The 26,521-nt window shown below is 37.5% G+C and overlaps 2 protein-coding genes across 2 annotated transcripts in view; both read left to right on the forward strand.

Annotated features, from left to right (window-relative positions):
- Positions 1–139: 139 nt before the first annotated feature.
- Positions 140–25,802, forward strand: LOC127422173 (collagen alpha-1(IV) chain-like). Its single transcript, XM_051665510.1, has 12 exons — positions 140–429; positions 16,829–16,885; positions 21,430–21,519; positions 21,810–21,854; positions 21,952–21,996; positions 22,178–22,240; positions 23,667–23,720; positions 24,689–24,715; positions 24,945–25,019; positions 25,270–25,332; positions 25,597–25,632; positions 25,722–25,802. Exons 1-12 carry the CDS (start codon positions 352–354, stop codon positions 25,800–25,802), a joined length of 714 nt encoding a protein of 237 aa, XP_051521470.1. The 5' UTR covers positions 140–351.
- Positions 25,803–25,864: 62 nt separating this feature from the next.
- The window catches only part of LOC127422174 (collagen alpha-5(IV) chain-like), a 31,785-nt gene continuing 31,128 nt past the window's right edge, over positions 25,865–26,521 (forward strand). The window contains exons 1-3 of the mRNA XM_051665511.1: positions 25,865–25,999; positions 26,116–26,160; positions 26,351–26,413. Of these exons, the coding sequence (XP_051521471.1) occupies positions 25,865–25,999; positions 26,116–26,160; positions 26,351–26,413 (243 nt within the window). The remainder of the gene's footprint in view (positions 26,000–26,115; positions 26,161–26,350; positions 26,414–26,521) is intronic.

A 26,521-nucleotide genomic window follows, 5' to 3' on the forward strand; every position in this document is an offset into this window, starting at 1 on the left:
AAACGCAATGACGTAATACACTTTTAGGCTTGACATATCTATTCGCACTTCAACGCGTGTACTACGGAATATTGCAAACAGTCGTCCCCTTTAGAACCGCACCGATTCTTATTCTTATGGGTTCACTGATACATCCAAAACGCCTTTTGATCAAATCAGAATACACTTGTATTTTGCGCATATGTTTAAACTTTATTTCTGAGATGGTCGCTGCAGGTGGTGCCGGAGGAAGATTTGGAGATCTTGCCCTTCCGTACAGGACGAGCAAATAACGTGCGATCTTGAGAGATCGGACCGACGTTCCCGAGTTGAACAGTGAGAATTGCGTGAGGGTCCCTTATCGATGTGAAAATGGATCGTGGTTTACTGTCGCGAGCGATTTTCGGAATGTTGTTGCTCGGACTTCTTACACCGGCAAGAACTGATGGGGTGAGTATAATAAAAGATTGTGTCTAGGTAAAAAATAAATAAATAAATAAATAGTATATATATATATATATATATATATATATATATATATATATATATATATATATATATATATATATATATATATATATATATTAAGAATCAGGAGTAGCCTATACAGCATACTGCAATTAATTCCATTTCAAATGTCGCGGAGAGGATAATTATTGTATTCATTATTCAACTAGTGGACTTTATTAGTTTTAAAAGTTGCTGCACGACAGCAAGGAACAGGGATGCAGCAATATATTTAGCAGATATGGTAAAGTTTCGCATGAAAATATTATAGGAAACTATGTGCTTGTATTGCAAATAAAACAGTGGGACTACTTTTGTTTAAATCACTATACTCTTCTTGACATCTGTAGTTTTACTACACTCATGTAGCCTACAGTAGGGGCGCTAATTATGACGTCGGAGCTCCAATCAGTTTCAACTTGATGGGTAGTGTGTTGGTTACATCACTTAATTACCTCACATCACTTAATTCAAATGAACTAAAGCAACACAAATCTAGAACATTTCGTCACAACTTGATGTCGTTGCGTTCCATCCATTTAAATGTGTTTACTTAGTTTACTTAATCAATTGAGGTTGGCACTACATGAATACTTTTGTGGTGTTAGTGTAGCATTGATGAAAATGTGCAGGTGATTTCCAGTTACCAGTATGCTTTTGCATGGGACTCAATAGGGAGTAAATGTTAAAATTAAGTGTTATTGTATGTGTTTTTATGCAAGATGAATATAAAGGGGGGATGCTTGTTAGTGTTTAATGTTTTGTATGTTGAGATTTAGAAGAGTTTCTGTTATGTTGGAGTTTTGGGGGTTATCATTATGTTGAAGAGGGGAGTTCAAGTACAGCACAGCTCCAATAAATTTCAACTCCATGGGTAGTGTTTTGGTTCCACACATCACCAGTCATTACACATCATTACAGTTCTAATCTTTTTTTCACAATAACTGAATGTTTGGCTAAGAAATGGCTCAAAGGTTGCGCTTTTGCTCTCGGTGTCTGAGGACAGTATGGATAAACAGGGCAAAAATGTTCCATTATTGATCATTATTGCAGCTCCTGTTCAATAAAAACATTCCAAAAAGTACCATGGTACTAACAATTTTTTTGGGGATGTTTTCTGGAGAACCATGTAAATACCATGGTACTTGAATATGGTAATCACAGTATAATGGTATGTAGGCAAGCCTATATCAACCCACCTAACAGGGAACGTCCTGAAAGCTTTGGCTTACGTAATGCAAATGTTTGGAACAAATGGTTAAATAATGTTAATGGAACATTCTTATGAGGTTATTATTGTTCGATAAACGTTCTTGCAATGTTAGGAGAAAACGTTCTTAGTGCAACATTGTCTTTTAAACTAGATTTCTTTATTTTTTATTGCATTTTCAGGAAGTTTTCACATTTTCAGGAATGCTTTGCAACCTTTTAAATAATGTTCTACACATGTTTAGAAAACTGGACATTTTCACGACAGCATTTGTGGCATTATATTGACTACTACAAAAATTTATTTTGACTTGCCCCTTCTTTTCTTTAAAAAAAGCAAAAATTTGGGTTCCAGCAAGGCACTTACAATTGGAAGTGAATGGGGGCCAATCCATAAACATTTAAAATACTCAAGGTTTAAAAAGTATAGCCATGAGACAAAAACAATATGTGTGTTAACATGATTTTAGTGTGATAAAATTGCTTTATTTACCTTTTCTGTGTAAAGTTATAACCAATTTTACAACTTAGTTGCCATGATGATGTAATGTTTACAAATCCTAAAACCCTAAAATGACAAATTTACAGCACAAATAACACATGAGTTTTAACCAAAGAATGAATGTAAGTGCTTTTTTAAAATTCTAAGCTTCACATTTCTGCCTTTTTACCCTCCAAAAAGTGGCCACATTCACTCCCATTGTAAGGGCCTCACTGTAACCTTAATTTTTTTTTTTTTTTTTTTTGTAAGTAAAGGAGGGATGAGTCTAAATCATTTTTTAGGGTAGTCAACATTATGGCACAAATGCTGTCAATTGAGCTTAACTTGTATTAAACTCTGAATATTCCTTTAAATTGCACAGCTGGGAAATACCACATATTACAATATCTTCCTTCTTTCAGTGTTTGTTGGCAGTTAGCCATTATGTCTGCAGCTCTTGCACACATTTGGTATGCAAATAGCTGTTGAATAAAATTGATTTTAACATTTCTCTTCTGGTCCTAAAACATGTATGCAAATTCACATGCATGTGAATGTGCTGGGGTATTTGTAGGACTTATGTGCATGTTGTGTGAATGTGAGTGTGTGGTCAGTATTCTATGTCAAACATCTCTCTTTGTCACTATCAGAGGTATAGTTTTATATCTTGTTTCTTCTGCCCCTTATCCACACACACCTCTGTCTCCCTCTCTTTCACGCCCTTGGCCACACAGATGCACTTTTGCATACTATCTTTGTCTGTTTCTTTCCATTTTTGATCCATCCATCTTTGGAATATCTTCAATTAATTTAGGCTGTTTTCACACTTTATCGCTTGGTCAGAAACCAAGTACAGTTTTGCCCCACTCCCTAAGCAGCAAAGAGAAATTAATTATACTATGCAAAAAAAAAAAAAAAAAAAAAAAAAAAAAATATATATATATATATATATATATATATATATATATATATATATATATATATATATATATATATATATATATGAAAATGGGCAGGGGATTTCCATTTCCGAGGATGCTTTAAAATTATGTGTTATTTTATGTGTTTTTGTGCAAGATGAATATAAAGGGGGGATACTTGTTAGTGTTTAATGTTTTGTTATGTTGAGATTTAGAAGAGTTTCTGTTATGTTGGAGGTTTTGGGGTTACAATTATGGTGAGGAGTGGAGCTTGAGCTAACGATGAGGTCAGGTAGATGTAGCACATGAAATTGATTGCTCCATTTGTTGAAAATACTGTGCTAACCATAGCATTGTTACTAAACTACACTCTGTAATGCTTCCAAGCAGCATTTATTTAGCATGCTATTATTCACTTTCACTAGTTAGAACAAAAATAAATTAAAGAGATTTATTTGAGTTACATTAACACATCTAATTTTGTTGAGTTTACCCAGTTCAACTAGGTTCTTGCTACACAAAGTGTTTGTGTTGAGATTACATAGTAATTTTAAGTTAAGAAAAATCTTTTCAAACTCTGAATCAAGTTAAAAGAAAACTTTTTTTGAGTGTATTAGGAGTGACAAGGAGCATACAAAGATGCAATTACATCATAAATGGCCACTCACTTCCATTATTTACAATGGATTGCATTCTTAACATCACATTGTTCACATTAAGCATACCCCAGACCACTTTTACAAGTCCCTTTTTTCCACACCAACTAAATGAACCAAACTTTGATGTCAAACAGCCTTTACAAAAATCATGAGTTCTGGCAAACTTGCCGCAAATTTGCCACTCATTATTTTCACATGAAAATGAGCTTTGCGGAAAACTCTTTATTGTCGCCAAAGGTTTGCTACAGGTTCACCACTACCGGTGAAAAGCTGCAAACTTTTGGCAAACATTTGCGGCGAATTGCAAGGTCATTTGCATATGAAAATAATAAGTGGGAAATTTGCGGCAAGTTTGTCAGAACTCTTAATTTTTTGTAAAAGAGACTTTGGTCCCACATGCTTTAGGATGAAATCACCCTTACCTAAAGTGAGAGCTGTAAATCTTTCAAGTTCTTTTTTCATGTTTGTGTTGCATGAGGTTTAGAGGGATTTGCATGTTATGTCAATTATGTTGTCTCTCAGTTTGTCAAAACATAATTTCCAAGTAATGTTTTTGAGCAACAGAGAGCAGTATGTGTGTTTGAAATTTTCTGTGCTGGGATGAAAATATGGGAAATAAAATGGCAGGAATGTTATGAAGGAAACAACCTCTGCAGCCACACTGAGGGTGAAGATATCATAGAAGAGATAAAGATGGAAATACAAGAAGCTTCTCCTCTCATCTACCCTCCTCTGCTAAACCTTAATCCTATATCCCGACTGTGACCTGTGTGTTTTTAGTCCCTGGATTCAGCTCATTGTCCAGCCTGACTGTTAATTCAGAGTCCATCTATTCACACAAAGCCTGTAGGACCCATTGTCGCCCCCCGTGGGATTTACAGAGGCTGTGTGGACCCCGCCACGTTTATCTTTCTGCGTGTTTGACCTATCAAAGGGTCTGACTGAGCTCAGTCATTCCAAGCCACAGGAAGTCAGAGCTGATGGTCATTGGCAGTGATGTGCGTGTAGTTAGATGGATGTTGGGAAGATGTGTAGAATGCTGATTTTGAATGGGAGTCTATGTGTGAATGTATGATGTCTGCATGTGTGTTGGAGGGTGATAGACTTCACTAAAAGTTCCTGAGCTGATGACATGGGGCCATTTTTGAGTCTGTGTTACTAGTAACTAGTGTTGCATGGGTAACATTAATGGAAATTGGCATTAGTGTGTTGATACACAGTCACAGTTGACCAATAAGGCTATGATACTGTAGTTGCACACTGAATTTTCCCCAGTCTAGATACTCAATTGCCCATTTATGATGGATAACTGCTAGACTGCCCAAAAATGTATTTATAATATCAGGGAAATTTTCTATTTTCACTATTTGACCTTAACTCTTTAGTGCAGACTTCGGGTCTTTAGTGACATGGGACCTCATTCCACCCCCGTGCCTCATCCATTTTTTGGAGTTATGCCCCAACCTCTATAGTATTCTCAAACCTTTCTCTTTTGAAAATTGCATCAATAAAAAAGGTCAGAATTGCAAAAACAAAAAACAAAACAAAAAACATTTCTTACCACTTGATTACTAAAATTGTATAGAGTCGCTAGTGACCCGAGATATGTAATAGTGTCGCAATATATATTTGTGCTTCCATAAATTAAATATTTATGATTATTTCATGTCTAAATACATTTACTATCACAGTATATCAATTTCTTTGATTATTACAAGAAAATTGAATAATACATTAAGACTATATTCATATAAATCACACTATATTTTTTCTAACTGCTTATTTACCAAAAGTGTATAGGGTTACTAAAGACCTGAGATATTTTATAGTGTCGCAATATATATTTGTTTGAGCTGTCAGAATTAATGTGTTAACAAATGCGATTAATTAAAAAAGTTCACAACACACACATCCTCTTGTGTCTGTCAGTGATAAAACAATGGAGAAAGGACCTCTGAATGCTATTTGATGTACAAAACAAGCCCAGATGGGACTTGTGATAAAAAGAAAGTATTTTTCAACCTATGTAAGGCACATTTTAATCAACAAAGAAGAACATCAAGCCTCAACTATCATCAAAACACAGAATGAGATGTTTTTGTGTGCAAGCACTTTTCATGTGGAGTTCAAAGCTGTGTTTGACGCTGCCATTGATGCAAATAGGAAAGTGGATAGCCGGGTGATTAATATTGTGGGGGATGAGAGTTTAAAAGATTTAATGCACTTTGCACTGAAAATGCAACCTATGGGGAAACTAGTTCTTTCAATTAGTCAAACTCCCACTTAGACTTTGGGAAACATTAAATGTTACCTGAATTGATGCTATTTTAGTGCATTTCTATCTTTATACTGTGGAAGGCTTTGATTGGAAAATGTTAGCATTATATTGTTACATATTGTTTTGTTTTCTTTCCTAAGATGAAAATAAATGCATTTTGACAGGTAACAAACTATATATAGTGTCAAATTTCAGCACTTCCAAATCTGCGATTAATTGCGATCAATTACAAAAATGATACGATTAATACGATTACAAATTGTAATCATCTGACAGCACTAATATTTGTGCTTCCTTAAATACATTATTTTTACGATTTCATATCTACAGTACTGTATATACGTTTTCTATCACAGGATATCTATTTCTTTGAATATTACAAGAAAAATTAGTACTATATTCAAATTATATTCATATAAATGACTACTATATCATGTTGATCTTCTGCGCAGTGATGGTGAATTATCAGTATCCCATGTACGTATGCATATTATACAGTGCTGTGAAAAAGTATAGTTGATTTCTTCTATTTTTGTGTATTTTTCATACTAAATTGTTTTAGATCTTCAAACAAGATATAACATAAAACTAAAGCAACCTGAGTAAACACAAAATACAGTTTTCAAATATATATATTTTTTATTGAAGCAAAAAAGTTATCCAACACCTATACCACCCATGTGAAAAACGATCTGCCCCATTAAACTTAATAGCTGGTTGTGCCACCTTTAGCAGCAACAACTGCAACCAAATGCTTCTGATAACTGGAGATCAGACTTTCACAATGCTGATATAGGATTTTCCTTTTTCTCCATTGTGGGAATTTTTGGTTATGTTTGTTTTCTTTTTATTTAAATAAAAGCTCATTGTTGCTATCTGCTTTTGGGTCCTCCCTTCAAACACCCCATTTCGAAGACAGAACAATCCAGCCAGTTCTGGACCCAGCAGAGGCACAATGGGCATCTTCCTTTTTCCATCTCCCCTCACTGACTTTTACATCCATCAGTGCATGATTCAGCTCATCCACCTTTGCAATGTTCATCAGAGGGGAACTGACATGAGGGACTTTGCATGTGATTTTTTGATTGCAGTGGACGAGCTGGAATGCGATGAGACTAATCTTAAGGAGGTTTATAACATCTGCCTCGATCTGTCTCTCAGTTGGGGGAAGATGGAGAAGCTGGGGCATTTGGGCTTTTTGGACTTTGTTGACCATCTCTTTGAGTGCAGGGAGTCCATCCCAGGAGGGGTTTCCCCAGGCAGACAATATCATCTTCCCACCTTCAACATGCCCAATCCCCAGTCCTCCTAAACGGAGGAGGAGGAAGAACAGGTCAGCTGCAGCCTCCCCACTCATTCCCACTGCCGACCGCCAGGAGGTGGCGACCGTTCCCGCTGAGACCGCCAGGAGGCGGTGACCGTTCCCGCTGCGACCATCAGGAGGCAGCGGCCATTCCCGCAGCTGACCGCTAGGAGGCGGCGGCCATTCTCGCTGCTGTTCTCCTGCCGCTGCCAGCGCTCCCGGCCACGGAGGCCTGTCCCCTGTCTCTGCCAATGTTCCTGGCCAGAGAGGCCGCTCCCCAGTCCCTGATAGTGCTCCCGGCCACGGAGGCCGGTCCCCTGTTGCTGCCAGAGTTCCTGGACATGGAAGCCGTTCCCCAGTCACTGCCAGTGCTCACGGCCATGGAGGTTGTTCCCCTGCCGCTGCCAGCACTTCCGGTTACAGAGGCCATTCCCCTGCCACTCCCAGCTTTTCCGGCCACGGAGACCGCTCCCCAGTCGCTGCTAACGCTCCCAGCCATGGAGGCCATTCCCTTGCCACTGCCTGTGCTCACAGCCACGGAGGCCAGTCCCCTGTCACTGCCAGTGTTCCCAGGCAATGAGGCCATTCCCCAGTCACTGCCAGTGCTCATGGCCACGGAGGTCGTTCCCCTGCCACTGCCAGCATTCCCAGCCATGGAGGCCGTTTCCCAGGTCCTGCCAGCATTCACAACCATGGCGGTTGCTGCTCAGCCTGTCCAGTTCCCTGTGGTCACCGAGTCTGTCCAGTTCCCAGTGGCCGTCAACGAGCCTGTCCAGTTCCCAGTGGCCGTCGACGAGCTTGTCCTGTTCCCTGTGGCCATCGACGAGCCTGTCCAGCTCTCTGTGATCATGAGTCTCTCCAGTTTCCTGAGGCTGTCAATGAGCCTGTCCAGTTCCCTGTGGTGCTCCTGAACTCTCCCCAGCGGCCATTACCCTGCCTGCCTGCTTATTGTGTCAGTCCTGACAGCCCTGTTGAAGCCTCCTCCCTGGCCGCTGGACTCTGACCCTCTCCAGAAACATCCACCTTGGCCACCTGACTCTGTCCCTGGTCTGGATCCTCCATCCTGTTTTTCCCCTCCCTCTCACCCTTGGTTGGTTCTGCCAGCTCCGCCCTGGTTTGTCCTGCTGACTCCTCCCTTGTCTGTCCCGCTGGCTCCGTCCTGGTCCCCCTCCCTCCCATCCCTACTTTCTGTTTGTTCTGTTCTGTATTAGTGCCTGTTCTGTTTGTCTTTTCTTGTGTTTGATGTCTCCCTCGTGGGACTGTCAGGGTTCAGCCACTTTTGTTGGTTGTGTTTTTGTTGTCTTTGTGGCTAAGCTCTGACACTCATGTTGAGTGTCTTGTCTAGTCTGTGTGAGAATGCATGGCTCGCGTTTTTGGCATTGTCCTGCATTCTCTTGTCTTGTTTATTGGCATGAGTGCATTGCTCTTATGTCATCCTTGCGGCATGCACTCGTGACAATTGTTTGTGTCTGTCTCTTGTGACCTCAGGCACACTTCACGTTGCGCTCGCTTTGCGCTGCGCGCCTGGGTCGTGATCCGTTGTCATGTTGTGCTGGCACAAATTTCCCATCTCGTCTGTTGTTTGGCATGAGCGCATGTTGCCTTGTAGTCTCTGGTGATATGCGCTCATGTCATTTGTGTATTTGTGTCTGTGAGAGCGCGTTTTTTTTAGTTTCCATATTGTAACGTGTCTCAGTCTTGCATTATACCCTGCCTCCTTGTCTGCTCATTATTAGTTCATTTGTTTCACCTGTCCCTTGTTAACCTGTTTTATTTCTCTCCCTATGTTAGCTCCTTGTGTAGCTGTCCTTGGCTGGATTGTTTTGTTCTCTTCTGTAGTTGAGTGCTTGTGTCTTCTGTCTACCTTCCCTGTTGGTTCAAGTTTTAATTTGGTTTTGTTTTTCCTTTTTCTCCATTGTGGGAATTTTTGGTTATGTTTGTTTTTTTATTTAAATAAAAGGTCATTAGCCTAGTTTACATCCCCTTTTCGTGCTATTTTGTTATCGACAAAGTCAAAATGCATAAAGAAAAGTTTGGGAAATTTGCCTTCTTCTGCCTGTTTCCATTCAAATGAACTTTTATCGATAAAAATGGTGTGCGTGTTGACGTTATGTCTAAAAAACACAGTTTTGGTTTATCGCAAAAGAAATCTGCCCTTAAGCCGTTTCCATACAGAAATGTGTGTTTATCACTAATTGTACCTTTCGCCTCCCAGATGTCCCCAATTTTTTTCCTCCGAAAATGGGGAGAGTATTGAGACAATTCACTGAAATTAGACAGCTTACTCTCATTTTAATTTCACAAATAAATGATATAAGAAGATGGAATTGCAATCAAAAGGGAGCTGTTGCCCTTCTGATATTGGTCCTGATACTGTGCCTAACGTAGGTTGCTACTGGTTCTGACCCGAAAGGGAATCGTCATGGCTGTTCAATCTGGCAACCTGCACCAAGTAGTGGGCGAAACTTTTGGTCTTGGTATAAAGACCATCCATGTGTATATGCTGTGTGCACAGCTATTAAAGAAAAATAGATGCAGTGTAATATCAGGGTTTACATATGATTCCTGATTTTCAATAGGCTATTTTGAACAATCATCTAATCTAAAGCATCGCCATCACAACTGCATTATGTCCTGCATATTTGTCCAGCAACTTTTAATGACCAACTGAACTTGATTGTCATCTAAAATTAATTTTAGCGTCATAATGGAAGTTTCATTTTTTGAAGAAGCTCAGCAAATGCGAACCAAGGTAAAGAGGGTTAGATTTAAAATATTTACAAGTTAGTTTTCTGAAAGTGAACTCAGCATTGGACAAATAGTTCTGATAGTTTATAGTCTTGAAAAAAGTGTAGAACATTCTGAGAATGTCATTTAGCTCTTTTCATCTACAGAACAGGGTAAGGCTAATTTAAGTTTGTGTAAAGAAAAGGCATATATAGGTCTAAAATAATTAATTATTTTATTTAATGCTTTATTCATTTGGTAGGCTAATTTATTTTATTTAATAGCCTACATGGAATTTTGCCGGCATGTTTTCAAAAGTAAGCGAAGCAATAATTTTACAGAATATGTTAGTGTTCCAAAAAAGCACACTGATGCTTTCCTCCTAGTATTGTGTAGGCCTATTTATTTTTAATTTAAAACATCTTTGTGCACAGAAATGATATGTTTTTTGTATTGTGGACTAATTCTATGACTGCCATCTATTATTTTGAATGGTGTGGAAAAGCAATTTTAATAAATAAACGGATGGATTAAATAAATCGCAAACAGTGTCCATTAATTTGTTCTCCATGCACTTGTTGATGTGCATGATACGAGATATTTTTGTTGGCACTCCTGGAAGTGTCATGTTTTCAGCATCAGATCTGTGTAGGTATGCCGTTAAGATCAATCAATCACGTACAATAAATTGGCTTTCAAGGATGTATACCATCGTCATGATTGATACAGGCTAACGATTGGGGCTAACAAAGTATCTAATGAAGTATCGACATAGAGTTTATGCGCTAGAGTTAAACGGAAAAATATTATGTTGACACTTGTGAAATTTTTGCGATAATTTGCATTTCCATCAGCTTTATTTTGATGCGCTAAAACCTTTTTCGCAAAAAATCCTTGGATGGAAACATAGTTATTGTTGCTATCTGCATTTGGGTCCTCCCTTCAAAACACCCCGTTTAAGCTCCTGCCACAGCATCTTAATTGGGTTCAAGTCAGGACTTTGACTAGGCCACTCCAAAATACTTTTGAGCCGTTCAGAGGTGGACTTACTCCTATACTTTGGATCATTGTCTTGCTGCATAATCCAGTTGTTCTAGAGCTTCAATTCATGGACTGTGGATGTTCTCCTTTAGGATTTTCTGGCAGAGAGCAGAATTCATGTTTCCCTCAATTATTGCATGTCTCCCTGGCCCTGAAGCAGTATAGTATCCCCACACCATCACAATACCACCACTATGCTTGACCGTAGGTATGATGTTCTTTTTGTGGAATTCTGTGTTTGATTTACAGGAACCCTGTCTTCCAAACAGTTCCATTTTTGGCTCATAAGTCTACAGAACATTCTCCCTAAAGCTTTGAGGATCATCAAGGTGTGTTTTGGCAAAATTCAAATGAGCCTTAATGTTCTTCTGGGTTAGCAGTGGTTTTTGCCTCACAACTTTTCCATGGATGGCATTTTTGCCCAGTTTCATTCTGATAGTGGAGTTATGAACAGTGACCTTTATTGATGCGAGAGAGGCTTGCAGTTCCTTGGATGTTGTCTGTGGCTTTTTTGTGACATCCTGGATGAGTCGTCACTGTGCTCTTGGAGGAGTTTTGGAAGGCCGGCCACTTCTGGGAAGGTTCACTACTGTGCCAGGTTTTCTCCATTTGGAATAATGGCTCTTACTGTGGTTCTTTGGAATCCCAGAGCCTTTGAAATAGCTTTGTAACCCTTCCCAGACTGATGTATTTCAATCACCTTTTTTCTCATCACTTCTGGAATTTCTTTTGACCTTGGCATAGTGTGAGACCTGGGTGAGACCTTTTAGCCAACTTCATGCTGCTAAAAAGTTCTATTTAGGTGTTAAATTGATTAAACAGGGCTGGCAGTAATCAGTTCTGGGTGTGTCTAGTCCAGCTGAACCCCATTATGAATGCAGTTTCATAGATTTGTGGATTTAGGAACTAACGGGGCAAATACTTTTTCACACAGGCACAGTTGGTATTGGATAACTTTTTTGCTTCAATAAATAACATTATAATTTAAAAACTGTATTTTGTGTTTACTCAGATTGCCTTTGTTTTATGTTAGAATTTTTGAAACAATTTAGTATGAGATATACACAAAAAAAGAAGTTATCAGGATGGGGCCAAATACTTTTTCACAGCACTGTACATGCTATTTTTTACTCAAGGTGGCACTCTTGATTCAGTGATCTGACATTGCTATTTGATGAAGAAGCAACCTGGAAGTAAACTATAGCAAGTTCAATAGATGAACAGGATGAAATGGCTATTGTCATTTGGGTGTGTTAAAATTCTATAAATGGTACGTTTATTTAGAATTTTTCCTGATGGTTTTCCTTTGTGTAATTGTTTGTATTACTGTCAGTCTCCAGCCAAAGGAGCTTCCATGGGCATGTAAATACAAAGTAGTTTTACTTAGACTGACTGTGAATTTTAGGAATTTTATGTTGATGCGACAAGACATTTAGATTATGACTACAGGCCTTTCGCAACCAGACGAACATTAGCTTGATTATATAAGACAGGTATCGGATAGGTGCCAAAACAAGAGCCTACTGATAACACTCTATCTCAAAGTCTGCCTCTCTTAGTGTGTTCATGTGTAAATGTGAAGTGTCAGTCTGAGCCTGTTTTGTGGGCAGAGTGACTAGAGGCTGTTTATGAATATTTTCTATTCATCACTAGACTGCTCTTAGTCTTGGCTTGGTTCAACTAATTATAATCCAACATGAGCATTCTGCCATGCTCACATTTTACACTTCTTTCAGTCTAATTTTCATTCCATTCTTCCATTTTATTAAACACTCTTCTCTTCTCTTCTCTTCTCTTCTCTTCTCTTCTCTTCTCTTCTCTTCTCTTATGGAATCATATTGGTGGGATTGATCTCGACACAGAAAATGATTTTAGGAATGATTGATGAATATTTAATCTGAGACACGTTTCGTACAAATATTTTGAATATGTTGCTGTGTGTGCTCTCTCTTTACCTGTCAGAACGTGACCGAACCTGAGCACACCTGCATAGAGGCAGTGCATCTGCCAGTGCACACAAACTCATTCTGCAGGGCCCTTTGAAGCTTCCTGAAGCCCTCAGCATATGTGCATCAGGACTCAGCAGGGCCATTCTCAATGATCTTTAGATCTCTCGGTATTTCATTACATGTGTCTCTGTGGGCCTGTTTATAGTGTGTCTGTGACATTACATATCTTATCTGCACTGTCAGCAGAGCTTATGGTTATGGAGTCCAGAGAGGTGACAATCCAAAGTAAAATTTATGTTACAGTTTTTCTGAATTGCTAAAACATTAAACCCCATTCTCTGAACCAAATGCTCAGTGACCTAAACCTTAAACAAGTTCAGGTAGTTAGACACCATTTGTAAATCTCATCCACTCTTTTTGCAAAACTCTAAACACATTATCATTCACTAAAACACATTTCGCACTGTGATGCACTTGTGTTGCAAAATGGTAAAAACGGGCGGCAAAAGTTAAACACAACTACAACACAGTTGTCATCGTTTACACACAATGACTCAAAGTTGTTCACACTTGTTTCTAATGATGTGATCAGACCAATTGTACAAAATACAGGAAGCACAAAGACGTGATGGTGAGGCAGAATTAATCTCTCATTGACTTTGATGTTGCAGTTGCACAACATTTTTGTGTGTACTGTAATGTGCTTTTCATTTAGAATTTTCTTTGTTCTTTGGGCTTTTGCAGTTGGACAACTGTATTTTTACATGCAGTACTTACAGTATACAATATATTACTGTAACTGTACTAAGTTGTGATTACTATAAATTTTTTTTTTTTTTTTTTTACAGGAATTGCAAAATGCGTTTACTATATACAATAGTCACTACATGTCCTGGATGCTGTGTTCTCCATTTTTTTATGTAGGTGTCTAATGAATGCTCCGTAGTGTGTATATATTGACTGGCTAATCATGCCACGGTCGAAATCACTGAGATCACATTTTTCCCCCATTCTGATGGTTGATGTGAACATTAACTGAAGCTCCTGACCCCTATAAGCATGATTATATGGATTGCACTGCTGCTACATGATTGGCTGATTAGATAATCGCATTAATAAGTAGGAGTACAGGTGTTCCTAATAAAGTGCTCAGTGAGTGTAGATTGCACTTTATTTCACAAAACGAAAATTTGCCATGCACGATCAACATCACGCTATTACCAGGAAAGGAAAGCAGGTGGTCAACTGAATTTTATATAAAAGAGATGTTTGTGTACATTTTATGTTAATCATGGCAACAGTAATCTATAAATGTTAAAAGGTGGAGAAGAGTGTTATAACTGGGCATATATCCAGATGTGCTGTGTAGTCAAGTGCACTTTTGGCATGTTAAAGAGATGATTTAGGTGTCTGGATCTACAGTATTGTAGTGGAGTGATGCTGTACAGTGTGGGCAGAGTGTGCCAGATCACGGTGGTCTATTGCATCCTCCGTTTAGAATCGGCCCGCAAATCGGAATGGTGTGTGCAAATTGCGTTTAGCACAGTTTGTGCCGTTGCTGGATCAGTATAATTCCTTTAGTGAATTGATGCTAAACCAGCGCAGACAGCCCTTGGAAATGAACAGCCCTTTTACAAAGCATAATTCATTCTTTGTGAATTAGTGTTTGTTTAAAAATCGTTAGGATAGTAATTGTTTGGTCAACTGTGCAGGAGGCGCCAAAAGAATGGGTTGTGTGAGGTGTACCAACAATGACTTTTACAAATTTACAAAATTACTTTTAATTCAAGTTGACCCCCCTAAAAGTAGCTGTATAATTTGCATACTGTTAGTGATGACAATGAAAAGTCTTCCTCTTCTGGCTCTTCTGTCCTCCATCATTTGTACCTTCTCTCTCTCTCTGCAGGCAAGTGCAGGTCTGTATCTGATTCTGGTCTGTTATCTTGGTATCTGTGCTATGGAATCTGCTTCAGGAGTCCTATACAGCACAGTGACTACAGATCCATCATGACTGATAAGATGTTCATATACACATACAGACACAAACACTCACACACACACACACACACACACACACACACACACACACACACACACACACACACACACACACACACACACACACACACACAAAGTTCATACAATACAGGCCTATGCATGCACTCATAAATACACATGCACACACACAAAAATACATATAAATCACATATAATTACGCATCACATGTACAAATTAACTGAAATTGATTCCAAACTGTTCTACATTCTTGCTCTGTTGAAGCTGCACATCCCTGTTTATTGCATTTTCCAATCTGGGCATGTGAGAGCGTTAATGTGTGTGCATGGCAGCTTGTGTCTCTGACTGGTACTGTACATACAGTATTTTGCTATTGTTTGGGGAAAAAAATAGTTCCCAGAAATGACTTAAATCTGACAAAACCTCCGAAGACATTTGGGGACATCCTTAATCGGAAAATCAATTCATAAATAAAGCAAGTAGGCTTCTGTTTTCTTTTAGAATTATTATTCTAAAAATGCAGGATGTTTTTTAGGGTTAGGATTAGTCTATACTAAGTATAATTAGCATTATATAAAAACAATAGAAGTCTATATTAAGTATAATTAGCTTTATTTCGAAACAATAGAAGGTATGTCCCAATTTAGATAGCTAGGTAAACGTGTGTTTGTGTATGTCTATCTCTTATCTGTTACTGTTACATGCATGGTGAAACCCAAACAACCTGTGTGTACAGATTGTCTATCATATCTGATCGTACTATATCCGTATACACCTATTCATCAGTGCTACACAGACACACACACACTCAATGCCAGACAGTCGCATTCAGTTACAGTACACTGAGAAACAAGGGGTGACCCAACAACAAGATCATCAGGAGGCTTGTTTTGTCTTACTGAGTTCAAGGGTACGTGAGATACAACAGGTCCACCCTCATTCCAGAAGAACATCTACTGTTCAGCATTGATTTCCAATTCAAATTATTTGAATTTGATGATCAGTGAGACGTGAGTCAATGAACACATGCTTTTCATTGTCATATCTTTTAATTTGGGAAATCATCCGTAACAATGCATGTTCAAGCAGAGAGCCAGTGAAACTCTCTGGCATTTCTTTTAAGCTTTGTGTTTTATGCATTTCTTTATTAGATGATTCTATTCAAATTGTGGGTGTCTGCTTGGGCACATCTCGTGCCTACAGTCAATTAAACTGGAAATCCTAAAAATAAGATGTTTTATCAAAAGTATAATAACTGTGACTGCATCCCAACAGCCAAGTTTGATTGATAACATTGCCCTAATTTCTTGTCGGTTTCTTCTAAAATAAGTTTGAAAAGCATGCGTGAGAATGCCTATAAATGTTATTGTGTCTGTTAAAGACAAAGTATTTTATTTAATTGAAAAGTTAAAGTGTATATGATGTCATGATATCATGCTTTAAGGTATAGTTCATCCCAAACTGAAAATTCTGTCATCACTTACTCACCATCATGTGGTTCCAAACCTGGACAACTTTCTTTCATCTGTGGAATAAAAGGCAAAATGACAGCCTCAGTCATCATTCACTTTCATTTAAAGGGAAAAAAAGAACAAAAAGATGCAAATAAAGTCATATAGTTTGGAATGACATGAGAGTGTGTGATGATGATACAATTTTGGAGTGAACTGCCCTTTTAAGTTGAGTATGTGTAGTGTTTGTTCTCATTTATTAGACTGTATCATATAGTTATGGTGCTGTTTTGGTTGTTTTTTCTCAGGGGTGTGTTTTCAGTGGAAAATCCCAGAGCGACTGTCAAGGAACCAAAGGCGATATGGTAATAGAATATGCACACACATACACACCCACCCACACACACGCACGCACACATGTTGGTGCAGCTATCATTATGAGGACTCTCCATAGACATAATGATTTTTATACTGTACAAACTATAGATTCTATCCCCTAACCCTAACCCTTCCCCTAAACCTAACCCTCACAAAAAACTTTCTGCATTTTTACATTTTCAATAAAACATCATTTAGTATGATTTTTAAGTGATTTGAATTATGGGGACACTAGAAATGTCCTCATAAACCACATTTATACCATAATACCCTTGTAATTACCAGTTTGTAACCTAAAAAAAATTCCTCGTAAACCACCTAAACCCGCTCACACACACACACACACACACACACATAGTGTATCCATAAACATTTTCATACACAAACCTCTTCTACTTAAGCACATACACACACAATTACCACATCGTATTATATCACAAAGTACATTTCTTTGTGATTGCTTGCATCCATCCTTACTGTGTGGTAAACCAGCAGAGCTAGTGAGAGATAATCTGTTCTAGGTTTCTTCAAGTTAAAGATATGTCCTCATAAATAGCAGATGCAAGTACTGTCCCCTTCTGGTCAAGGTTTCCGGTGCACAGCTTTCCATAGTTGCCACACAACAGTGGAATGATCTACTAAACACAATAAAAAAACAGCTATTTTTCCAAATTAAAAATCTGATAAATTATTTGTAGCTAATTGTGTTTTCTGAAAAAAAAAAAAGAAAAGAAAAATGTTAAAAGAAATATTCAAATACATTGAATTGTTTTTGACCCATTTAAAATACGTTACTAAAAATAACATTTAGCATTTTCTTGTGGTGGTGCCAATTAATAAAAAAAACTTTTGAATACCCACCTGACCAGGCCAGATTAATGTGTCTGAATTGTGCATAGCTCTTGTTGTACAACACACAACATTTTTAAGATTGGTTGTGGTCAGGGACTAAAAACGGTTCAAGAAACAAAAACGAAAACCAAAAACGAACGCAATTTTTTAGCAGAACGTAACCGAAAACCGGAACAAAGTGATTTTCAATTGTTCCAGAGTGAAAACTTTATTTTTAAATGCTGGTAACTGGTTAATTTTGTTCCAATAATTTTTTCATGAAACCAAAGGCCAAAGGGTTTATCACAATACATTTTTGGAACTACACCACTTCATGTTGCCTGAATAAATTAAACGTGCTTTAATCGTGAAGGAAACTGCTGCATCACACATTTCATTGCATAATTGCCCATTGTGGATGTTGCATTCTGTGAATGAAGACCTTTTTATCAATCATGAATAATTACTACATATACATGTACGGATAATGCAGATACAAGGAAAAATTTATTAGAGGTAAAAAGAACATTTCTCAGTTGTTTCCAAGTCTTCACTGAATTAAGGTTATAAAACGTTATTTTGGAAAGGAGACTTCTGAACCGGAACGAAAAAATACAGTTTTTGCTCAGAAAGAACCGGAATGAAAAACATTTAGTTTTTAGTCCCTGGTTGTGGTTGTCATGACATCAAGAATTCTGAAGTTTGGGTCATTGGGTTCAATAGAGAAAAAAAAATTGTATTTTGTGGTGGTGGGTGGCATTGTGATAGTTGCTAGGTGATGACAGATGTGGATCTATTGGACACCCAGGTGTCCATATCTGATTAACTACGCTACACTATTGTTGCCTGAAGATTCAGAACACTTACCAACAATAGTCACGCATCTGCTCCTCTCTATGTGTATGTGTGTGAGAGTTCTCTCTATACATACGTATGTGTTTTGCATACCTATCATGGTATGTAAATTCCAATAAAGGCTGTTTTCCTCATGCAATTATATGGGATTTGATAAAGTCCATGAAGCTTTTGGCTAACCTTCCTCTGAAACAGTTTTAAACCGTACAGGTCTCTGTTGTTGATGGATATTTGCAAATAATCTTGAAAATCAGCATCAAATCTAAAACGTCCTTCAAAGTGCACTAGTTCAGCCTGCTCTGACTTCATGGGCTATGAATGCGTTAGAATACTTTCTATTGTGAAACTTTTCTACTATGTTTCTGTACGTTTTATGTAAACTGTTGCAAGCATTTCGGAATTGAAAATTACAGTTTTGTCGCTTTTAGTCCATGTGTGTTTGCTTTAAGGTCATCTACTGCGGTGGCTCTCAACCTTTTTGACTCCAAGGCCCCCCCATTGTCAGATATAATATTCAACGGCCCCCCATGTAAGCTATTAGATATTTATATTATAAGATATATCCATTATAAGATACAGTATTTCCTTAAAACTTGTGATTCCAGAGATGTCTAGAACTATATATTCTTCATAGAAAGTAAGCTGTTGAAGGGAGTTATTACATTTTTAGCATTTTCAGTAAGTTGAATTATAATAATTATATAAAAAAATTATAATAATCTATCATATTTTAAAGAATTGTAAAAGATCTTGAGGCCCCCCTGGAAGTGTGCTGAGGCCCCCTAGTGGGTCCCGACCCCCCTGGTGGAAAACTACTGATCTACTGTATATGCAAATATTGACAACATTTCCCTTTTAGCAGATATAGGCAATTTAACATTGATAGTTTTTCTCTTCCAGTACAATGGAGCAAAAATATTGATGACTCATGCACTACATAGATGTTTGTCCAATTAAATGCTCTTTAGAATGAGAAATTCCCTCCCCCTAAAACAGACTAGCAAGTAGCATATCATCATTTGTTACTATTACGAAACTAAAGCCTATTGGCTATTAAAACAAACAAACAAATAACAAAAAAGGACAAGCCCTTCAATATGTCCCATCCAAACTTCCATTTTCAATTGGAAAAATGCCAGAATAGGGAAGAAAACTTCACTCTTCAAGCCATTTCATGCAATCTTTAAGTTTGTTATTTACACAACATAGAACTGTATAAATACATTTTATTTAATTTTTTTGCTAGGTGCAAAACTTTTAAGCAGAAAGAAATAAATAGTATTGAGATTCACATCATGGTGCTTTCATGAGAGCTGTGTTGAGGCAAAGTCCCTTTCAAGGCAAGTGAGTCCACTCAGCCGCCATCTTTGGAACGCTCCCAGGCAGCTATTTTCTGGGGATACAAGCAGAATAAAAGTACAGCTCCTATCTTCTTATATGGAGAAATCTCCAAAACGGTTGGTCAAGATTACAATCAAAGAACATATTTTAAATTGATTAAAAACTAATGCCTATGCACGTTCTCGAGTTGACTGACAGGCAAGGTCTGTATCTAAAAGGTGATTGGCTCTTTTACCTGTAAGGCGGGACTTCATTTTGTACTCCTGCCATATTGGGCATTCCAAACTCTCCCATTCAATTTAATAAAAGTGGTCTGTCTTGGGGTACTTCTCATTTCTTAAAATGTGCATCCTTGTTTCCTCACTCCTCTGTCCTCGAGCCTGTGATCCAGAAACCGATCAAAGTCCGCCATCACGTATCAATTCTCCAAATGCACTGCGAGGAGGTGAGAATCGAGGACGGAGGAAGCTTATCAAGGAAGCACTGGTGCATCCTATGCAGAAGTCTTTTATTTTGATCACCTAAAGCGCATATTAATTCTCTGCCCCCTTCACATCTGACACAATAGTTTTAATTCATGTATCACCTTTGCAAAACCATAATTGTCACATACTTAAACAGTGCAGCTTGAATTATTTGGATTTATTATGAATATATTAATAAAGTTTCAATAACATAATGGCAAGTGCACCGAGGTACTGCAGCTACGTAGAGACAACGCTTTGAAGTGACGCTTGAGTGAGCTGGACAATTCATTTAATACAACCGTCTTGCTTCGATTCCTCTGTCCTTTTTTCCTTTCCTTCCACCCTTTCCTCATTTCCTAAGAGTGAGAAATTCAGAAATGAGAAGCACACTTGGGCTAAACAATCTTCGGCTGCATCCACTCCACTAGGTGCCAGCACAACAACCTAAAGTATTATTGAGTATAGTAGGATGTGGCAGAGTAGGACACGTTGCTGTCTTTTGTACAGTCATTAAAGCTGCACTCAGTAACTTTTTTGTTAGTTTCCTTTGGACATACAGTGACAACTAGCAGCTTTGATGCATCATCATTCAAAATAAATAGTTTTCAGTTACAGATGCCATTGTATAAATGCACTATTCACAGTCAGACGTGATTAGTTTAATCTATGTGTGAAAGTGTCCAATAACAGGACAGTTACTGAGATTAAGCAAGTAGTGTTTGGCCGGTCATGTGATCCTAACATGGCAGCCCCCATTGTGTGGACCCTCTCCATGTAGATTTAAACAGCTTTTATAAGGTTACAGATATGACTACAGTCTTCATCTTGTGTCAGTATTCATGATTTTATACATATGTTTCAAAACTGAGTGCACCTTTAACAAGGAAAATTATCTGTGATTGTCATGAAAATACCATTGTCTGGAATCCAATTTGTCAAAATCATTGAATGTCTTTGTCTTATTGTTGTGTTTTATCTAGCAGTTTTCTGAATTACACCTGCTGAAAAAAGCTATCACTGCTCTCTCTGTCTCTCAGGGTGAGCCTGGGTTTCCTGGCTTAAATGGTGTACAAGGAAGGCCAGGGTTTCAAGGAAATGAGGGTCCTCCTGGAGACCATGGTCCAAAAGTGTGTTACACGTGACTATTTTACTCAAATAGAGAACCATATTAAAATATCAAAACATCTTAATCATGCTTTTAGAAAAACACTATAGAATTTTCTCAATATTCATTAAAATGTCTTTGAGAGTAAATGTGCTTCATGTTAATACAATATATTCAATAATCAAAAATAACTTTCTTGAGATTTTCCAGATTTATATTCTTAGCTTCCAACAACTTGGAATGAATCAATTGTTGCACAGCACATTGTTTAGTAATGATGCTTTATTTTTTTTATTTTTTTTCTCCATACAGGGAAATATGGGAATTCCAGGCATCCCCGGACCCAAAGGTTCCAGGGTATGGAGTGTGTATGTGTGTTTAAATGTATGTTCCTAATGACCCTCGCAGTATAATTGAATACTACCGTATCTTTCTCTCTTGTTCTCACCATTAGGGAGCTCCAGGGAATGCAGGATTCTTGGGCACACCAGGGCTTCCTGTAAGTTTTTAGATCATTTTACACTTAGGAGCTTTCTGCTTGAAACACTGCAAACAGCTTGTATTGCAATAATAAACTGCATCCTCTCTGAAAAGTGCTGGTCAAAAGTATTAAAGAGATGTTCTTGCATGGTGATCATCCCACTAAAGTAAAGTGTGAACATTATGTTTTCCTCTTTCAGGGGTTCCCTGGGAAAATGGGACCTAGGGGGCCTCCTGGTTTACCAGGATGCAATGGCACAAAGGTAATGAAGAGGAAGTATAGACCCAATTCTTTATTAGTATTACACTGTGTCTAAACCAGGCACAAATTTAAAAGTTTCAAGTGAAAAACAATATGTCTGTCCACACCGAACATGAAACTGCTGTGCAGTGTTACCTAATAACAGCCAATCAGAAGATTTTTTTATGTTTAAAGTACAGTTATGACGAGTAGGATTTTGGACCAATGTGATTTTACAGTCGGTGGGGCTACCCAGAACAATGCCACAAGAAAAAGAAATCGACGTAATAGAAACAGAAACAGAAATAGAGCAATCGACAGAATTTCCTATCACTTGTCACAGTTGTGGCTGGTTAGATTTAATTGGAAAGGATTGCTTTTATTATCGAAATAAAATCGAAATCACGAGATGGCCCAGTGCGATTATCCAACCGTGAGGGCTGTGAGTTAATTAGATAAATAAATAGTCTAAACGCAATGCCGCTGTGCTGTGCTTATGTCCGCAGATTGGTTTTGTCTGTAGTGTGTAATGCTTTCCTAAATACATGTAAACGGGGTCAGTGTATTACACATACTCCATGAGGCTCATGATTTTCAGTGTTTTTAGTGTTTTCAGAGCAGTTCTGTGCTCGATATGCAAATTTTATCTATCTGGTTTCCTGAGTGACAGTTTTGGTTTTGTTGTGCTAATATTTAAAGTGCTCCATATTCACTTTCAGTGCACATTTGCATAATTTCACATATGTTTGGCTGCTACAATTTTCTATACAAATCTAAAATAACCCCATGACACCGGGTTTTTGTGGACAGAAGTTGAGAGCATTTCACTGCATTAAAAAGCTGTTATCAACTCAACTAGAAACAGAAACAGAAACTTCCCAGACAAAATAAAAGTTTCCGCCAAAATAAAGGCTTGATGGTTTAACTTAATAACTTATATTTATTATTATATTTCAATAATATAATATGAAAGTTGCCTGGGTTTAAAAAAATAATGAATTTGGTTCTTTTTTTTTATTTTTTTTATTTTTTTTTTATTCGAGTAAGAATACCCTTTCTAGAACAGAATTTATTTTGGCAGTAGGGCATGGGGAAAACATGGTTTAATTTTAGTTAAAAGGAATCACTTACACTGTGTTCTTTTTTTATGTTAATCATATTGCAGTTTAGATCGCATTCGCAGCAGTTTTTCAAAATAATCATATTACGTTTTTTTTTTATTTTTTAGCCCTATCACTTGCCTCTTTATTTTGTTCATAAACAGAGACAATATACTTTACTTCCTGCTCACATAATAACACAAACAGGACTCTGATATACATACTAGACTTGTGTTTAAGGTGTTTTCATTTAAATGTAATGCCCCACACAGCTGCACACTGAGATATTTAAGGCAGTAAATATTACCTTGTCATTAATGACTTGTTTTTTGTTTTATTTTCTTCCAGGGTGAACCCGGTACACCAGGCATTATAGGACTGAGAGGGCATCCTGGCCCACGGGTGAGTTATGAATATCAGTAAAGCATATATAGTCAATAAATAAAATGTTGATATTTAACATGTCAATAGATATAGAAAATTTAATAATATAAAAAAAAAGTCTACTTTGGTGACTCATTTGCAACCATTTCAATTGCAGTGCTTTATTTTGGAAAATATGTAACAAAATGGTTTTTAAAATGGTAAGAAGAATATAAGGACACGAAACTCACCAAGGCTAATTTAAGTGAATAAGACTTTACAAAAATCACAAAGAAATTTGGCATAAGACTGATTTGAATTTTTAAGGCATGCACATGAAACAGGAACAGGAAACAATCAAAAAAAGGCAAGGCAATTTCAAAATAAAAGTGACTTGACAGAAATCCACAGATTTAGAGACTCAACTCAGAGAATGTTACAAATAGTTTTGTTATTTGTCTGTGTGACTACAATAATGTATTCATAGCCTGTCAACAATAAACCAAACCCCAGTTAAAGGGCAAAAAATTTAAGACATTTTAAAGCTTCAAAGGCTAAACAGGAGCATAGAGATAATGAATGAATGATTGAATGAATGTATGAATGAATGAAAGAATGAACGTTATATTTATATAGTGCTTTTCTGACACTATACTCAAAGCGCTTCACACAGTAAACAGGGACTCTCCTCAACCAACAACAGTGTGCAGCATCCACCTGGATGATGTGACGGCAGCCAAAGTGCGCCAGTACGCTCACCACACACCAGCTATTAGTGGAGAGAGAGGAGAGTTATAGAGCCAGTTAATTATGTTATTAATGATGATTAATGAAGTTACAATGCTAAATATCATTGAAATTTTGCTGAACATGTTGACATTGTAAATTAGTTTGATGAAAAACATCAAACATCATAAACATTTTTTTATTTTTATTTTAAGAATGTAAGATTTTGATCATTTTGAAACTCTGAAACCTCAACACAACTTTCTTTGTTCTTATTTCAGGGATTTCCAGGCATCCAAGGACATAAGGTATGTTTTATTTAAGAATAAGTATACAGACATTTAAGAAATTTTAAGAAGCTCTAGGCTGTCACAGTAGTCACAATTCATATAATAAATCATAGTAAATATTTAAAGTTTACATACAGGCCTACATTTAAATCCTTCAAGTCTCTCAGAGAGTAAATAATGTGAAATGTGGAATTGTGCTAATGTAAATGATAATATAACGATGACAATAAATTATTTTCGTTTTTAGGGAGATACCTATTACTTCCCACCCAGCAATGCAGTGAATGGACTTCCTGGTCTTCCTGGTAGAAAAGGAGAGAAAGTAAGAGACAGAGTGATGAAAATCAAGCTAATAAATGCAGCTTGAACGTGTGGAAAAATGCTTTATTTATTATTTTATCAATCATTATTCGATCTATTTTGTTCTGTTATGTGTGTAACTGCTTCTCTGTCTTGTTAAGATTGCTAAATTGTATGCAATTGTATGGTTTCCTCCATAAACACAAGAAACCGCATAATGTGCCCCAATTTTTTGACCCAGCTTTATGATTGGTTATACTGTATATCTGTAGGGTCTGCCAGGGATGCCAGGGTTACTGGGACCACTTGGACCAGAGGGGCCTAGAGGTGCAACAGTATGTTACTAAATGTTTTTATATCTCTTCTGTCTTTTTGAAACCATTGACAACAGAACATTAACTTTTTTTTATTCAGGATAAAAAAATTTTAGAACATTTTATATAAAGGATGAGAACGTGTATATTTTAGGTACTAATTTGTCTTTTAAGTTCACTTAAAGATGCATATAGATGCCTGTCGCACTGTAGAACACTGCTTTCACTGCTTGAAATTTCAACTACCCTTTAACAATGTTTAAAAAAAAAAAAAAATACTTTCAGGGAATACAAGGATTTCCAGGGATCCGAGGAGAGAAGGTTAGTCCTGATAAAGCTAGTGCAGTCATGCCTGTGTGTGTGTGTGTGTGAATATAGGTCTGAATCTAACATTATTGCGTTATGTATAGGGCCTGGAGGGTCGAAGCATGGGATTATCTGGGCCCAGAGGTCAAAAGGTCAGAATTGCCCTCTTATACCTTGACTTCTGAGCTTTTACTCTTGCAAAACATGCAAGTGAATTAGATGATTCCCATTTTTTCTGTACCTGAAAATGTCCCATGAATCATGGTATCTCAAAAAGCCTATATGCATTGTCTTGGCTTTGCTGCAGGGTGTAAAGGGTCCATGTGGTGTACCAGGACAAAAAGGCATAAAGTTATTTGTAACAGGACCAAAAGAGCCAAAGGTAACCTTTCCTTAAAATCATGCATTGTGATTTTTGTCAAAAACATCCTGTTGTATTCGGTTATTCAAATAAAAAAAATTCTGACTTGTGGGAAAATTACTGTTTTTATTTTTCAGGGTGACCAAGGTGATACTGGAGACATTGGATGCCTTGGACCAATTGTGAGTATGCACACGCACACGCACACGCACACGCACTCACACACACGTTGACATACAGGAACACAGAGGCCTACTATAAATGGGCATAAACATAGGCACATGCTTTCCATTTTGCTGTGTAATATTTTTTCAAGGTAATGCATGTTAAATGACTGTGCAGTGAACAAACCCCACTTGCTCTGCTCTGCAGGGTCGTCCTGGTTGTCCAGGTCCCAAGGGGGAGAAAGGGGAAAGAGGGGAGCCTGGTGGTCCGGTAAATAACTAAGAAAGATAGAGAGAAAATAGAGACTCATCCTTTCTCAAAAGATCTTTAAGCATTTTCACACCAAGTCCATATTTTCGAAGTGTTAATTTTTAGTAT

Source organism: Myxocyprinus asiaticus, chromosome 31 (assembly GCF_019703515.2).
Source record: "Myxocyprinus asiaticus isolate MX2 ecotype Aquarium Trade chromosome 31, UBuf_Myxa_2, whole genome shotgun sequence".
NCBI classification, from domain to species: domain Eukaryota; kingdom Metazoa; phylum Chordata; class Actinopteri; order Cypriniformes; family Catostomidae; genus Myxocyprinus; species Myxocyprinus asiaticus.